This window comes from Electrona antarctica, assembly GCF_951216825.1.
Source record: "Electrona antarctica genome assembly, chromosome: 13".
NCBI lineage: Eukaryota > Metazoa > Chordata > Actinopteri > Myctophiformes > Myctophidae > Electrona > Electrona antarctica.
Window position 1 is genome coordinate 43,440,824 of NC_136794.1, and position 16,586 is coordinate 43,457,409.

A 16,586-nucleotide genomic window follows, 5' to 3' on the forward strand; every position below is an offset into this window, starting at 1 on the left:
CAGCTCCATATATGGAGATATAGGGGTGATCAGGTCCAGGTCCCGGGCAGATGCTTTTTGTTCTGGTTTTGGACAACCGTGGGTCCGACTGACTCTACACCGGGCACCGCACTCCCTGTGGGGGTGTGGAACGCGTGTGTCAAATTTGAAGTCGGTCGGACGAACGGCTCTGGAGTTACATGGATTTCAGACTTACGTACGGATATACGTACGTACGTACATGTACGTACACACACAGACTTGGTGCATTTATAGATAGATGAAAGTTATTCTGACCATGATAATGCTTTGTAAAAGTACTCACAGTGACATATTTACACATTCTGTACAGCATCCATTAATTTTATTTATTTAATATTAACAGAAAATATATATACATTTTTCTCTTACTGGACAATATTTTCAGCAGCTTTTGCTCCCTCTGGTGGTGGTTAGGTTACAGCATGTATTACAATGTTCTTTGATCATAAGACCACATTACTGAATGTCAGTCTCCAGGTTTTCTTCAGAACATGTATTTAAATTATTTATTACGACTCTATGGCACATTAGGAGTCCAACTAGTACTGGTGGTTCTCAAATGTTGTATTTGCAAGGACCAACAAGGAGAGGAAGAACATCTGCACACTTTTTTGTTAGAGGTCCGAGACAAATCTGCAACGTGTCGACCGACTAGGTCTTCCTTGATGCCTGACATCCAGCACCTGGCCTGAATACAGGCATTGAGATGTGCACACAATCTTCTCTGTGATTTGCAAGGACCGCCATAACTCTGAGAGGGTACAAATGGAACCAAATGGACCCATAAGGGTCCATTTGGTGCCATGTGTTACACTCTCAGAGTTAGACATGTTACGGTCATTCAGGGACTGAATCTCTGTGTTTCTGGCCATATTATTGTCTGTTCAACGACGCCCACCACATTATGGTCTGTTCATCATCCCTAAACGGGCCTATAGGCGCCCACCGGTGACATCATGATGACATCATTCCTAAACGGGCCTATAGGCGCCCAAGGTGACATCATGATGACATCATTCCTAAACGGGCCTATAGGCGCCCACGGTGACGTCGAACAGCTTGACGTTGTTCAGCGCGCCGTCCTTGTCCAGCAGGAAGTAGAACCGGTGACCCTTGACCCTCAGCGGGATGAAGGAGGGCGACTCGTGCCTGTGGGCGTGGCAGGCCACGTGGGCCAATGGCACGGTGAGGCTATGGCCCCGCCCCGCCCCCAGGGGCGACTGGCTGACCACGGTCACGGTACGGCCGCCGCGGTGCAGGACCACCTGGGACGGATGGGAAAGAAAAGGCACCGTTATTGTGGCAAACATTATTAAACGATATTATCGTGACAATCAAAACGACAATCAATACTAAGCATTTAAAGTATGAGGTATAAAATACAGCAGCCTTGTGTTCATAAAACAGAAAGATTGGGTATTGGATAAGACTGACGTTATGTATCTTTTTAATGTTGCCAGTAGAGCAGCCATAAACTACACAGGTTCATCTCTACTGTTGGAGCAGCCATAAACTACACAGGTTCATCTCTACTGTTGGAGCAGCCATAAACTACACAGGTTCATCTCTACTGTTGGAGCAGCCATAAAGTACACAGGTTCATCTCTACTGTTGGAGCAGCCATAAACTACACAGGTTCATCTCTACTGTTGGAGCAGCCATAAACTACACAGGTTCATCTCTACTGTTGGAGCAGCCATAAACTACACAGGTTCATCCCGATGTTCTGGGCATCTTTGTAATGTTAGTGTTAGTAAAAAGCAGGTAAAAGAGTAACGTTTGATGCAGACTAACATCAGTCACTCTACAGTTCACTGTAGTAGAAGAGGTGCGGGTTTACCCCGCAGCTATGTCGGCTCTGCCTACAGGGAATACGTAAGCTGCGACCATGAGACCCGTTTCTGAATTCGTCTATAACATAATGCTTCAAACACCAAAAGGGGTACCCGCCCAGAATGGGTTAAAACCTCTGCGATACGATTATTTACGATAAACGATAATAATAGCGATTATATATAATATATATATGGTTCCCACCTGGCTGACGGATCGACGGCAGAACAGGGCGCCCAGCCCCACGATCAGCCCTCCCACGGCCAGACAGCCTGCGGTGAAGCCGTACCTCCAGGCGCTGGAGCCCAGGTTCATGTTGAAGCTCCAGGGCCCCGCCAGGCCGGTGGTGGTGCTGGTGGCCGCAGCCCTCTGACCGCCGCTAGCGCTACTGGTGTCGCGGAGGCCCGTGTAGGCGAAGTAAGCCAGGTAGGACCAGAACACCAGCTGACCGCCGCAGAACACGGCCAGGAGCCGGAAGAAGCGCGTCCGGTCGTGACGGAACAGCACCACGTCTTTCAGGACCTGCGTGGAGGAGATGCAGAGGAGCAGTAGTTCATTTCGATCGACTAATACTATGTCGACTTATCTTTTTTTCACTGACGAAAACTACATGGAAACTAAATGAAAACTATAAGCTACGATGACTAAAAACTAAGACTAAATATATTGACAATTCATCAACAAATAAAAACTAGACTAACATGTTGCGACACGTTGTGAGCTTGTAGATCGGCTATTTTCAGCAAGTGTCATTACGACGGCATCAAGGCCCGCCTAAATTACATTTTACTCGACTCAATCGACTGTAGATGTATCCGACTAGGAACTAGACTAACACTGAGACATTCCAGGTGACCAAAATGTGAGACTAAAACTAAATGAAAACTATTCAAAGAGACTTGTGACTTAAACCTAAAATCAAAATCAGGACCTGCGTGGATGTGGAGAGGAGGCGTGGCTGTGTGGCTTTGTGGGGAGTCTGGAGGAGGAGGAGAGGGGCGGTGAAGGACCTCATCCCTACAGGGAATGGGATGAGAGGGGCGGCGAAGGACCTCGTCCCTACAGGGAATGGGATGAGAGGAGCGGCGAAGGACATTTCAGTGGACGATTTCTCTTATATGTGCATAATAATGTTCAGATGTACAAATAATTGTTGATTATATACATCGATCGAATAATCGCAGGCAGGTATTGTGTAATAGTTGTGACGTATTACAGGATAGGTGGACACCTCAATGTATAATTAGCTCAATGTATAATTGGCTGATGTAAACATGTCTAAAGGTCCCTGGCTGCACACTGGACGCGTTCTGATTTTTAGCTGCGTTTTTCCGTCGGTTTTCCGAAAAACGCGTCCAGTGTGCAAACACCTTTAGTGCTTTTTTTTCTGGTTTTATCCTCGATCATAGCAGTCTCTGTAGTCTGTAATGACATGTACTCTCGCTGAACTCTAACATTTTGGACAAAATGTCCAGATCTCCCTATACTCCCTATACTATATACTATACACAGATAGTGCCTAGCCTTGAGATTTAGACTAGTAGATGTATTTTATCCATTCTGACATTGTCAATCTAATCCAGTGGTTTTCAACCAGTGGTACAGGGACCACCAGTGGTCCTTGAGGGGGGTTCCAGGTGGTCCCCAGCTAAATGATTACCAAATGGACCCTTATAGATCTCTAACTCTTAACATTGTACACTCACGAGAGTTAAATTATTGCTAAACATCTGCATTAATTAATACACAAGAAGTCTACTATACACAATTAGAGAATGTAGAAGAATTGTTATTTTTGATCAACGTTTGCCTGTTATATCTCTCCTAATGGTACCAACATCAATACAGCATGGAGTTGTGGACAAAATATTATCCAACAACATGCTGTTATTTAGTTTTGGGTCTGAGTCGGCTAAATGTCATCAAACGGTGGTCCGTGGCTCAAATGGGTCTGAGAGGCTAAATGTCATCAAACGGTGGTCCGTGGCTCAAATGGGTCTGAGAGGCTAAATGTCATCAAATGGTGGTCCGTGGCTCAAATGGGTCCGAGAGGCTAAATGTCATCAAATGGTGGTCCGTGGCTCAAATGGGTCTGAGAGGCTAAATGTCATCAAATGGTGGTCTGTGGTGGTATAATATAGACATAATACATTACAATATAGACCTGCATTAAGTCCTCTGCATCTCAGTGATGTTGTTGACATCAAGGACGTCATCTTGTGAAGAACAGCTGAAGCTTTAGATGAGAAACAGCACAGCAACAACCTCTCCATCTCCACTGCTGTCAACCTATAGGTTAATAATAAGGACGTTGGTGACAGTATTTCACGCGTGTCTTTCTCAACGCAGGTCTATATTAAATGTAGTATGTATATATAATATGTATTATGTCGGTACATTGACATAGCCGCGTCCTAAAGTGTCCTAAAAGCTTGTTGTGGTTTTGGCGACACTTCTCAACACAGCACAGGGCGCCGCCATGTTTGTTAGTGACGTCACGTCACGTGTGGCATACTCTGGTCTACGGGTAGCGCCATCGACCAAAACACGTTTCTCCTATATATAATGTCACAAAGTAATCGCCTTCTTCTATCTTGATTGAATATTTTATTAGTTTGTTTGGAGGGGGAAAAAACGCAGGAATTAAGTACAGTACAATACAAGGTCTGTTTAGAGGAATTTAAAACCAAAGGAAGCCTATGGCTTGTTTCCATTGGGGTATTTCATACTCAATTCGACTATTTTTCAGTTGTGCTATTATATTATATATATATTATATTATGTTTGGCAAACAATAAATTAATTATTTTACAGAATCCAAATCATGTAGTCCACCCAGAGGAATATACGTTCTTTATATATTAACACATATTTTGGTAACAAACTTTAGTTGATTATTAAAAAATATAAATGATGAAATTTAAATGAAATTAAATATATGATGAAATATAAATAAATAAATAAATATAAATTATGAAAAAAGTAAGGCATGACAATAGGCTATGCAAAGCGCACAATATAAGGCACATTTACAAAGAAAGAAAGAGATTGTACAATCAGTGAAAAAACACACAGATATTCCTCAATATCTACACCTGACCTACTTAGTCAGTCTTTTATAATGAAGTCCATATTAATAATGGTAATAAACTTTATTTGTCTAGTACCTTTCATGACATGAAATGCAGCTCAAAGTGCCAATTCCTCATGTTTTGAGGCCGTTCAGACAATAAACCTTTAATTATCAACAGCAATTAATCACATCCATCCATCCATCCATCTTCAACCGCTTATCCGTAGTCGGGTCGCGGGGGCAACAGCTCCACCAGAGAGCTCCAGACTTCCCTCTCCAGGGCATCATTATTAGTGACTTCCTCCTGGGGGATCCCAAAGCGTTCAAAGGCCAGTGTGGCAATGTAATCCCTCCATCTGGTCCTTGGTCTGCCCCGGGGGTCTCCTCCCAGTGGGACGTGCCTCGAGGACCTCCCTAGGGAGACGCCCGAGAGGCATCCTAGATGCCTCGAGGACCTCCCTAGGGAGACGCCCCAGAGGCATCCTAACCAGATGGTTTCCTCCCAGTGGGACGTGCATCGAGGACCTCCCTAGGGAGACGCCCGAGAGGCATCCTAACCAGATGCCCGAACCACCTAAGCTGGCTCCTATATTTAATAAATCACATGCCACTGATTTGATGCACTGTAATGACAGTGTGATTGTGTCTATTTCTGCATAGTGCGGGTCACTGGGTACACGGTGTGTGCTGTCATGTACCATCGTTCATTATTCACAATGTTTTCCGTGATGCTAGCTTTGTTGTAGCTACTCTTGGCTGTATCTTACACTGTACTTTTGGAACCCACTCGGGGACCCACTGGTGTAGCAGAGTGTTTCCAGTGAGCCAACATGCACAATAGGAGAACCCTAGGCTCACGTAGCCAGACAACTATTCCACAATCTCTCTCTAGAGTCTGGAACTACACCTCCTGAATGCTATATAGAGTCTGGAACTACACCTCCTGAATGCTATATAGAGTCTGGAACTACACCTCCTGAATGCTATATAGAGTCTGGAACTACACCTCCTGAATGCTATATAGAGTCTGGAACTACACCTCCTGAATGCTATATAGAGTCTGGAACTACACCTCCTGAATGTTATATAGAGTCTGGAACTACACCTCCTGAATGCTATATAGAGTCTGGAACTACACCTCCTGAATGCTATATAGAGTCTGGAACTACACCTCCTGAATGCTATATAGAGTCTGGAACTACACCTCCCGAAATCCAAGTAAGGAACCTGGCATTTCCGTTTTTGAAAAGATATTTTAAAGATATTTTTTTATTTCCATTTCTGCTCAGCAGCAAGCTATATTTTCTTTGGTGATTTCTATTTATATTAGGATAAATTTGCGCGACTGTAAAGACGCAACGGAAGTGGGGAGGAGGCTTCACTTCCGCTTTATATTTTACTCAGAGCTTCCGTTGCGCCAGACTGTATGACGGAATAATTTATAATTTACTCATGATCAGAGCTTCCGTTGCTCCAGACTGTATGACGGAAGAATTTATATTTTACTCATGATCAGAGCTTCCGTTGCTCCAGACTGTATGACGGAACGGAAGCATTTATATTTTACTCATGAATCGTGACTTGTTGGTGACATTTCGTCTGCGTGTGTGTGGTCTCTCTCTGTCTCCCCCTAGCTGCTGAAGAGCGAGCTGCGGCGTGCAGAGAGGAACGCGCAGCGCGAGAAGAGCGTGGCCAACCTGGAGTACCTGAAGAACGTCCTGCTGCAGTTCATCTTCCTGCCAGCGGGGGGCAGCGAGCGCCTGGCCCTGCTGCCCGTCATACACACCATGCTGCAGCTCAGCCCCGACGAGAAGAGCAAGCTGGCCGCTATCGCTAACGGTGGGGGACGTGTGTGTGTGTGTGTGTGTGTGTGTGTGTGTGTGTGTGTGTGTGTGTGTGTGTGTGTGTGTGTGTGTGTGTGTGTGTGTGTGTGTGTGTGTGTGTGTGTGTGTGTGTGTGTGTGTGTGTGTGTGTGTGTGTGTGTGTGTGTGTGTGTGTGTGTGTGTGTGTGTCATATGCGTGTCTCTCTCCTACGTAAACTTGCAGCTCATGCATTATTGTGTGTTCATGTGCTTGTTCTGGTTCTTTTCTCCAGGAGAGGAGGAGTCTGCTGCAGGCTCCCGAGGCTCGGGCTGGTCTTCCTACCTCCACAGCTGGTCTGGGATCAGATAGACCAGGCAGTAGGACACACCACACCACTGACTGAGAGTTTAGCTGGTCTGGGATCAGATAGACCAGGCAGTAGGACACACCACACTGACTGGGACAATCACACTGGGAGAGTTTAGCTGGTCTGAGATCAGATAGACCAGGCAGTAGTACACACCACCACACTGACTGGGACCTTCACACTGGGAGAGTTTAGCTGGTCTGGGATCAGATAGACCAGGCAGGACCACACCACACTGACTGGGACCATCACACGGGGAGAGTTTAGTGGGCATTCAGGGGGGATTCACACTGAGTCCGATTGATTCGAAACTGTTCCCGTATACGGTTGCCTGGTTCCCGCTGGCCATGAGTCACATTGGCCTTGATTCTTCCACACCGAGTACACTTCATTCAACTGTATTCAGTGCTTTCACATTGCAGCGATCCGTACCCGAGTACACTTCATTCAACTGTATTCAGTGCTTTCACATTGCAGCGATCCGTACCCGAGTACACTTCATTCAACTGTATTCAGTGCTTTCACATTGCAGCGATCCGTACCCGAGTACACTTCATTCAACTGTATTCAGTGCTTTCACATTGTAGTGATCCGTATCCGAGTACACTTCAATCTGTCCCGAGACTACTTCCATGTGACTACTTCCGCTCCCGGGAACGGTACGCAGTGTTCACACTAACCACAACATCTGCCAAGTGGTCCCGAGTGCGCACCCGGGACCATAGTGTGAATCCCCCCCCTCACAATCTGAGATCAGCTGTTTTTAGTTGACAATTTCTCCCTGATTTAGTTTGTATCCTCATTGTTGGGGATGCTAAACGTGTGCAAATAAGCTGCAGGGACATTGAACGTTGGGGACACAACACCAGGGACCATGGTGCGATCTATGATGAAGTAACAGTAAAAAATAATGATGTTTCTGCAGCGAGCGGATGCATTTACAAATGGAGGATGACATTCCTGTCAGTGCAACTCTTTCATGAAACCGTGAAGTTCTGTGATTATTTATTCGTTTTACATACTAACCAGAACCCACCCTTCAAGGTGGTGGTATGACATTAAAACAAATATATATATATATGAAATGAGCTGATCTGCAAGCTTACAGCGCATAAAAACATGCTTTTTTTCCACAGTTAAAAACCAGTTGAAAATATAAGTTCTGAGGGATACACAGGATAGGTGGGCACTATAGGGACATCTGGGCACCTCGGAATGTTGAAAAATAAAATATTAGAAAAATGGTCTAAAGTAACGCAGGGTATGAATGATGTGAACATGCACAGTACATCATTATCAGACTTAGTTGTATCTCTCCTTCAACTTCTCCTTTATGCCCCTAAATGATGGATATGCAGGTTCTGCTACTGAATCATTCCGCTTTGGATCGCAAGCATGCGTGTGATTAACGGGAGCAGTTTAAACATTGTGATTTAACTCGTCTTTCTTTAAACCGACAGGGAACTTTTAAACGTGTGGCATTTCGCTAAGCATCTTATCCAAAAACGGATGTATGTATATAATTAATATAGGGTGTGTGAGGGTGGGGTTCAGTGCCTTGCTCAAGGGCACCTCCTCAAATAAAGGCATTTGACTGTTGACTGTAATGGGCTGTGGGTGTGGGGAGAGAAGCAATCAGCTTTAACCCATTCTGGGCGGGAACCCCTTTTGGTGTTATTAAAGCTTTATGTTATACTTTAGCTGTTGAAAAATAGCAGATCTACAAGCTCATAGCGCGGCACCGAGTGCCGCGCTACGAGCTTGTAAATCTGCTATTTTTTAAACATCTTGAAAATGTGGCGCAAATCTTTCTTTCAGAGCGAACGTTTTTAACTCAAATCTTTGCTTCTGGGGGGGTCCCTGGAACAACATATTTTCAGATGGGGGTCGGTGGCCAATTACATATAATTTTGGGGGTCCTTGACATGGAATAGTTTGAGAACCACTGATACAGAAACATGAGGTTTTTCAGAAAACTGTCATGATTTAGAAGAGATTTTGTAGGATCTGTTCTCAGGTCTAAATGGATTAATGAAGGTCGGCTAAATGGCGGCTACGCGTAGCGGCTAAACGGCGGCTACGCGTAGCGGCGGCCGTTGGCTTGTGATTGTGGATTCCTTTGTATTTATAACCATTTTGTTGTCATATTACTATTGTTATTATTGTTATTATTATTATTATGATTAATTCATTGTCTTTACCAAAATCAAATTAGCCTATTACAAAAGTGTGTGTATGTTGTAACAATGCGATTGGGAAACACTTAGCATTAAGAATTTGATGTATCGTTTTGTTCATGACGGGGCTTCCCTTTACTGGTCTAGAGTGAAATAATCTTTCCATAATGTCTGGATATTTATAGCACATGAAAATCGGACACAGAACGCCCAACGATTACCAAAAATAAAGAAAAGAAACGATGTTTAAGTTCAAATGGGTCTATATTTATTTATGCTTGAAGTCTTAACTAGGAGAGGGACATGAAGAAAGCCATGTACCATTCTGTATCATTCCCCATGGCAGCTTCATAACTGAATGTATTTCTTGTGCGTTTTGTGGTGGTTCGATCAATTAATCTGATCACAAAGCTTATAGACATGATCTATGAAACTGTAATAAGAATTACTGGTCAATAAATTGAACTGATTTGTTTTACAGTTTTGGTCTGAGTTATAATGTCATGATCACTGGCTTTTCATTTGACAGCATCTGATTTGGAGGCTCAAGACTTATTATTGGATTATTGGAATTATTGGATGCAGGAGCGTCATTTGGGGCAGGGGTGGGTGGGCAACTTTGATGATGGAGAGGTAATTAGCTGAAATCAATAATATATCAGATATTAACCTGCACCCGCATTAAGTTAGCCTGGCGCGGCCAGACTCATAGCGAGGGTTCACTGATGTTTCCTCCCCGCATATGATATTATGATCATATGCGGGGAAGACTCATCAGTGAATCCCCGCTATGAGGCTGGCCAAGCCAGGCTAGCATTAAGTGGCATTAACGTTCCATATACTGACGATCCTCCGAAATTACACCAGGGGTCACCGTTGTGCCATTTTTTGACAGTTTGCAGAATTACAGTACATTTCAAGCACAATTAACTCAATACAAAAAACTGAGTGGACGACACCATAAAGCATTACACTTGTTTACAAGAGGATCCACCTTGTTCAATTCATCATAACATTTAGAGACGTACAAATATACACTTCTATTTAGCCAAAGAACCGAACAAGAATTCATCATACATAAATAATTTTGAAACTGTACTGTACTGTACTGTACTGTACTGTACTATAGTTTGAGTTAATTTGCAATGCAAAAGGGGTGAAGTGGCACTTTAAGCAACTTTTTGTACCTTTATTATTTATTTACTGAAGTGAATTTTGAATAGCAGACTTTGACTTGAATTTACTATGTTGTATTATATAGTAGTAGTACTACTGATACCTTATACTGTAGTATATAGGCCTAGTAGTATTGATACTTTTATATTTAGGTTTAAGGTAAAACATTTGAGTGCTTTTTAGCCTATATCATTTTACTACTGAGTAAGTGACCAATTCATCTTGGACTGGGAGGAGGAGGAGGGGGCACGCCTCAAGTGCGCGTGCACGTCATAATGCGCGTGTCCAGATGTTTTCCTCCTCGAGACATAGAGGACAAAACTTCCTTATAAGGAAATCTATGCGACTTATAACCAATAATGACGTATTGTTACTGTATTGTCTCGTATTTCCCAAACATAAGGATGCTTCATATCCTTCAGTTCAGCAACAAAACTATTTGAATTATAGGCTCATCATTTGAATCTGACTTATTATTATTATTATTATTATTATTATTATTATTTATGATTGTGTTCAGGGTTCTTTGAGAAGTGGGGCTCCGAAATACTCTGAGAGTGTACACATGGAACCAAATGGACCCATTCGGGTCCATTTGGTTCCATATGTACACTCTCAGAGTTATTGAGGGGGGTAATCCTTGAAATCCTTGACATTTATATAACTTTATATGAACAATAAAGCTCGCCATTTAATAGAAAAGTAAGAAAAATGAACCAATAAAAAGTAGCATTCCATCCGGATCCTCCGCCATGTTGGTGAGTTGGGGGAAAAACGGTCGTTTTTGTGCGTAAACTATAAAAGCTCTGAAACGGTATTTAGCTACAACAATAGACGCTCCTATAAAGTAGCCTACACATTTTATACATTAGCGTGCGTGAATATGTACAGTTGACAAAATCATAATAATACACTTATTGACTTATAGTAATCCCTCAATCAGTCAGTATAGTAATGTTTACATTTTGGGAAAGTTAAAACGGGGCGGGTCTAGAATGCTGGTCAGAGAAATTACATTAAGAGAGAGAGAGAGAGAGAGAGAGAGGGACAGGAAGAGAGGAGGAGAGAGAGACACAGAGACAGGGAGAGAGAGAGAGAGAGGGACAGGAAGAGAGGAGGAGAGAGAGACACAGAGACAGGGAGAGAGAGAGAGAGAGAGGAGAGAGAGACACACAGAGACAGAGAGAGAGAGAGAGAGAGGAAGAGAGGAGGAGAGAGAGAGACATACACAGAGACAGGGAGGGGAGAGAGAGGGAGGGGAGAGAGATAGAGAGAGAGGCAGGCAGAGGCGAGGCTCTCTCTATCATCGCCATTGGAGTATCATTGCATTGTAACAGTTATAGAATCATTCTGAATACAGTAGCCTGTTTAACATCAGACAGACAGACCTTCTTAACGTGACTGATTGAAGATTGAAGACTGACGGACGGACAGACAGGGGTCGAGATGCTGGGGGTCGCAGAGATGACCAACGGATCTGCCACCAACGGTAACGGGTGAGTTTATGAACATAATAATACTATTAGTCTCTGATGATGTTTGGAATGGAGTCACTGGACTGATTCTGAACGGAAAGGAACGGGTCTTTCATTGTGTCTGTTTTGTTTGCTTAAGTTCGTTGTTTGTAAAAGAGCAGCAGCTGTTGGGACTGTCCTGCTGATTAGTTTTCACTGTTTGTTGACACTTTGACTTTCCTTTGTAAAAAGAGTTTTAAAAGCACTTCATACACATTACACACTAGTATATGCTCAGGATCCAGGAAGCTATCTGAGGTTTAGTCAAACGTTTTAATTTCAAGGAAAGACCCCCCCCCCCCCCCCCCCCCCAAGCGAGAGTGACAGTCCTGGCTGTAAAGAATGTGGACCATTTGGTTCTCAAGCTGTTGTTACTGCTGAATACAACAGAAGGACCCCCAGTTAATGAAGGGGCTTAATGCAGTTTGTTGGATATAAGTCCTTCTCTAGCACTGCTGTACATTGTACTGTACTGTGCTTAATTGTCCATTGATTGATTTAAGTATTTATTGACAGTTTGCAGAATTACAGTAGCCTACATTTCAAACACAACTCAATACAAAAACTTAACTGTGAGTGGACGACACCATAAAGCATTACACTTGTTTACAAGAGGGCCCACCATGTTCAATTCATCAAAACATTTAGAGACCTACGAATATATACAACTATATAGTCAAAATAGGAAATCATCATAGGAGGTGAAAAATAAACATATACAGTGGTGGGGCGGATTCCGATTTTACGGGGGCCAGTTTTGAATTGCAGCTGTCCGTAGGTGCCCTTTGAGAGCGGTTTTGAAGGAGTCAAGGGATTTGCATGTCTTAATGACTGTTGGTAGGGCGTTCCACATTTTGGTGGCATAGGAGCGAAATTAATTTAGTCCCTTGTTTGTGCCGAATCTGGGTTGCACATGGTATGTTGAACTCCCTCTGGTGTTGACATTGAGGAAAATGTAGACAGGTACATGGGTATCTTGGTGAAGTATTTAGACAGGTACATGGGTATCTTAGTGAAGTATTTAGACAGGTACATGGGTATCTTAGTGAAGTATTTAGACAGGTACATGGTATCTGGGGGCGACTGTGGCTCAAGAGGTAGAGCAGGTCGTCCAATGATCCATGGGTCAGCGGTTCTAACCCCAGCTCCTCCTGGCTACATGTCGAAGTGTCCTTGGGCAAGACACTGAACCCCAAATTGCTCCCGATGTGCTGGTTGGTACCTTGCATGGCTTCCGCCGCAATCGGTGTATGAATGTGTGTGTGAATGGGTGAATGTAATGCACAATCTATGTAAAGCGCCTTGGATAAAGGCACTATATAAATGCACCATTTACCATTTATCTTGGTGGTGTATCGAATCTTGTGGACCAGACCCATTGCAAGATGCTGTACTCTGTCATCAACCCTAAGCCATTCCAGCCTGTCAAAGTGGGCAGGGGTGAGGTGTGTTTGGGGAGCGAGGTCAAGTAGTAGCCTGACCAGTTTGTTTTGGGAAGTCAGGAGCCTTGTTTTAAGGGTGCTGTGGTACCAAGAGGTGCATGCATATTCGAAGAAACATTGTACGAGGGCTCCTGTTAGGGTCTTTAAGGTGTTTTTGTTGACCAGTGAGGAGATCCTGTATAGGAATCTTGTTCTTTGGTTGACTTTTTTGATTACGTTGGTGGCCATTTTATCACCGGAAAGATTGGCCTCCAGGATGGAACCTAGGTAGCACTGAGGAAGGGTCCCAGGACCCAAATGGATCAGTGCTCGATACCTAAACCTGCTCTCCGTCGCAGCCATTTCTACTACGGCAGACCCTACACTTACACGTAGTGCCTACAACGCCATGTCATAACCATGTTTATTGAAATTATAGCTGTCATACATTTACACCGATTGCTCCATCACCTCTCTTATGCTGTGTAATGTGTTGGCATGCTCTGAATGAAGAAATAACACTAATACCATATGTCATATTAACCATGTTTATTAAAACGGTTTTAGAACAACACAGATTGCTCCATGCAGCACCTTCCTCTTTCCACTGCTGATCATGTCCATGAATAAGAATTAAGCAATATCGGCAAGTTAGCTGACGCGCGACGGGGTGTTTAAAAACATAAAAAAAGTGTTTATGTTTGACACATATGTTGCATAGACGTGTCACCATGGAAACAAAAAATGGATGGGAATCTGTCGCCGACGGCTGTTTGCTTATCGATTTTGACAGCTACGGCGATGGCGTCATAGCCGCCGTACTTCCACCTTGCGGAGCCGTCCTGAAAACCGTCGTTGCTTAAAGTCCCTAATATATCATAATGCAGCAAGTCTTTTTCTGCCCGGGGGTCCTTAATCCATTATCCTGACATATTTTAATGCATCCAGTCTGGGGGTCCTTTTAATTAATTGTCGTCAAAATGTATGAGAAACTTTTAAACCAGTGCTTCTCAAAGTGGAGGTCCGGGGACCCCCGGGGGACCTTAAGGGAGTTCCAGGGGGTCCCCAGCAAAATGACAGATAGTTATAGGAACCAAATGGACCCTTATGGGGTATTAACATTCATTTTACAATATAAATGGGGGACTGTAGCCTAATGCAAGACTTGCAGGTCAAGCTGCATTAGGGCCGACGGCGTGGAACAAACTCCCACTGTTCCTTCGACAGGCAGCCGCCTCAGTAGACATTTTTAATTTAAAGCACAGCTCAAGACCCACTTCTACACTCTTGCTTTTAATTGATCTTGATCTTGGTTTTCTTTTCTTTCTTTCTCCATTGCTCTGTAAAGCACTTTGAGCTGCATTTCATGTCATGAAAGGTGCTATTATACAAGTATAGTTATTATTAGTATTATTATTAAGCTGGCGGTCCTTGAAACGGGTTGAGAATCAGTACTGCTAGAGCCGTAAAAACCTTCTCTTATGGGGGTCCCTGACATATCTTTTCCAATGGGGGTCCACGGGGCTGATACGTGTCAGTTTGGGGGTCCACGGGGCTGATACGTGTCAGTTTGGGCGTCCACGGGGCTGATACGTGTCAGTTTGGGGGTCCGCGGGGCTGATACGTGTCAGTTTGGGGGTCCGCGGGGCTGATGCGTGTCAGTTTGGGGGTCCACGGGGCTGATACGTGTCAGTTTGGGGGTCCGCAGGGCTGATACGTGTCAGTTTGGTGGTCCTGGACGTGAAAACGTTTGAGAAGCACAGTTTTAAATGTAAACAACCAATCAGTGGTGTTGTTGTTGCAGTGCTGCTGGGACAGGAAGTCCTGTCACCTCCCTGACCTCGCATGTGCGTGTGCGCGTGTGTGTGACAGCCTCCCTCAGTGTGTGTTGTAGTTGTGTTACAGTCAAATGTGTCCCCTGAAGACAACGACTGTTATTGCAGTTGTTAGAGCCTGTAGAGGCCTAGCATGGACGTTGCAGAGAGTGTTAGAGAGACAGCAGCTGAAATCCCGTTAGAGGAGCACTTTTGGACAAAAATAGCAAACATAGCTGATCTCATCATCATCATTTTTCGACCGTGGTCGAGATCATGGATTTCACAATGCCACGCCAGACTTCCCGGCCCTTCATTGCCATCCCCAGTTCCTGCTTTACTGATGCATGTGTCCCTATAGCGATGACATCAGGGAACGACAGTTTTCTACCTCTGGTCTGCTTTGAGGCAGGACTCCAGAGATGAAGGGAAGATATAACCTCATTGTCAGCTCTGTAGCAGTGGCCGGCAAACCACTGTGTTCTTCTGGATCGGACTAGTGAATTAACACGGGGAAGGTTGCCGTATATTAGATTAGTTGTTGGGTGGCTCTTCCAAGAGAGATTTTGCGCTCTCATTAGAAGGCGGGTGTAAGTGCCATCCAACCATTTCTCTAGTTTCTTTGAAAGTGTCCATGTCTCGGAGCCATAGAGTAGAATCGGCTCAACGGTCGTCCTAAATATTTTTACTTTTAACATCTTACTAAACTGGGATGACCAGATCTTATGCATGTCAGTGCAGGCTGACCAGGCCATACCCTTCCTTGTTTGAAAGTCCTTTTGGGAAGAAGATATATAGCTGATCTACAAGCTCACAATGCGTCGGTTGGTGCTGCAGGCTCCACCGGTAGGGAAACGGTGGTGCTGCAGGCTCTGCTTGCGGCTTGAATGGCCCTAATTACCATTAACACCATCCCAAACCCTAACCTGACCCTAACCTCACAGGAAGCCACGGGTGAGTTTTAACCCGCAGCACATATTAGTTGTAACCCGCCACGCATGTCGGGAGCTCTCTCTCTAGGTCGTCCTCAGACGAGCCCCCCATCGTCCCTTCCAGTCATCCCGGTTCTCCATACATCTGGCCAGCTCGTTGCTACTTTGCGCTCCTGCGTCGTTCTTGAGTACATCCACATATGTTAGCGTGGGGCGTCCTCGTGACCGGTGCCCGTGCGTGTTGGTTCCCACAGCACTAGCTTGCTGGCTGGCAGCTCCTTGGTGTCTTTGGCAGTGTCCTGCTAGTCTCATTCTCCTGGCTGCTATTTTCTGGCTCACCCTATAGGCATTCCATCATACAGATTTGTGTTGGTAACATGTGTGCTCTTACTGATGTTGTAGCACCCGTCTAGAGACTTCTGCAGGGTTGGCTTCAGGGTCCAGCATTCACTGCC

The 16,586-nt window shown here is 44.4% G+C and overlaps 3 protein-coding genes across 3 annotated transcripts in view; 2 read left to right on the forward strand and 1 right to left on the reverse strand.

The window, feature by feature from the left end:
- Positions 1–9,759, forward strand: part of gcc2 (GRIP and coiled-coil domain containing 2) — a 52,403-nt gene extending 42,644 nt beyond the window's left edge. The window contains exons 32-33 of the mRNA XM_079518098.1: positions 6,562–6,766; positions 7,023–9,759. Of these exons, the coding sequence (XP_079374224.1) occupies positions 6,562–6,766; positions 7,023–7,099 (282 nt within the window). The 3' untranslated portion in view covers positions 7,100–9,759. The remainder of the gene's footprint in view (positions 1–6,561; positions 6,767–7,022) is intronic.
- tmem223 (transmembrane protein 223) lies at positions 957–4,328 on the reverse strand. Its single transcript, XM_079518121.1, has 4 exons — positions 4,019–4,328; positions 2,786–2,913; positions 2,059–2,376; positions 957–1,286 (listed from the first exon to the last, which is right to left on the reverse strand). The coding sequence occupies exons 1-4, from the start codon at positions 4,125–4,127 to the stop codon at positions 1,041–1,043; spliced, it is 801 nt and encodes a 266-aa protein (XP_079374247.1). The 5' UTR covers positions 4,128–4,328; the 3' UTR covers positions 957–1,040.
- A 1,949-nt stretch (positions 9,760–11,708) lies between the features above and the next one.
- LOC306935183 (LIM and senescent cell antigen-like-containing domain protein 1) overlaps positions 11,709–16,586 on the forward strand; it is a 62,222-nt gene continuing 57,344 nt past the window's right edge. Inside the window, exon 1 of the mRNA XM_079518109.1 lies at positions 11,709–11,946. Coding sequence (XP_079374235.1) covers positions 11,897–11,946 — 50 coding nt within the window. The 5' untranslated portion in view covers positions 11,709–11,896. The remainder of the gene's footprint in view (positions 11,947–16,586) is intronic.

Excerpts from the sequence above, each read along its gene's own strand:
- tmem223 (XM_079518121.1), bottom strand. The coding sequence starts at position 4,127 with ATGGAGAGGTTGTTGCTGTGCTGTTTCTCATCTAAAGCTTCAGCTGTT. Across the intron at positions 2,914-4,018 it reads ATGCAGAGGACTTAATGCAG|GGACGAGGTCCTTCGCCGCC; the intron begins GTCTATATTGTA and ends CATTCCCTGTAG. Across the intron at positions 1,287-2,058 it reads GCCGTCGATCCGTCAGCCAG|GTGGTCCTGCACCGCGGCGG; the intron begins GTGGGAACCATA and ends CATCCGTCCCAG.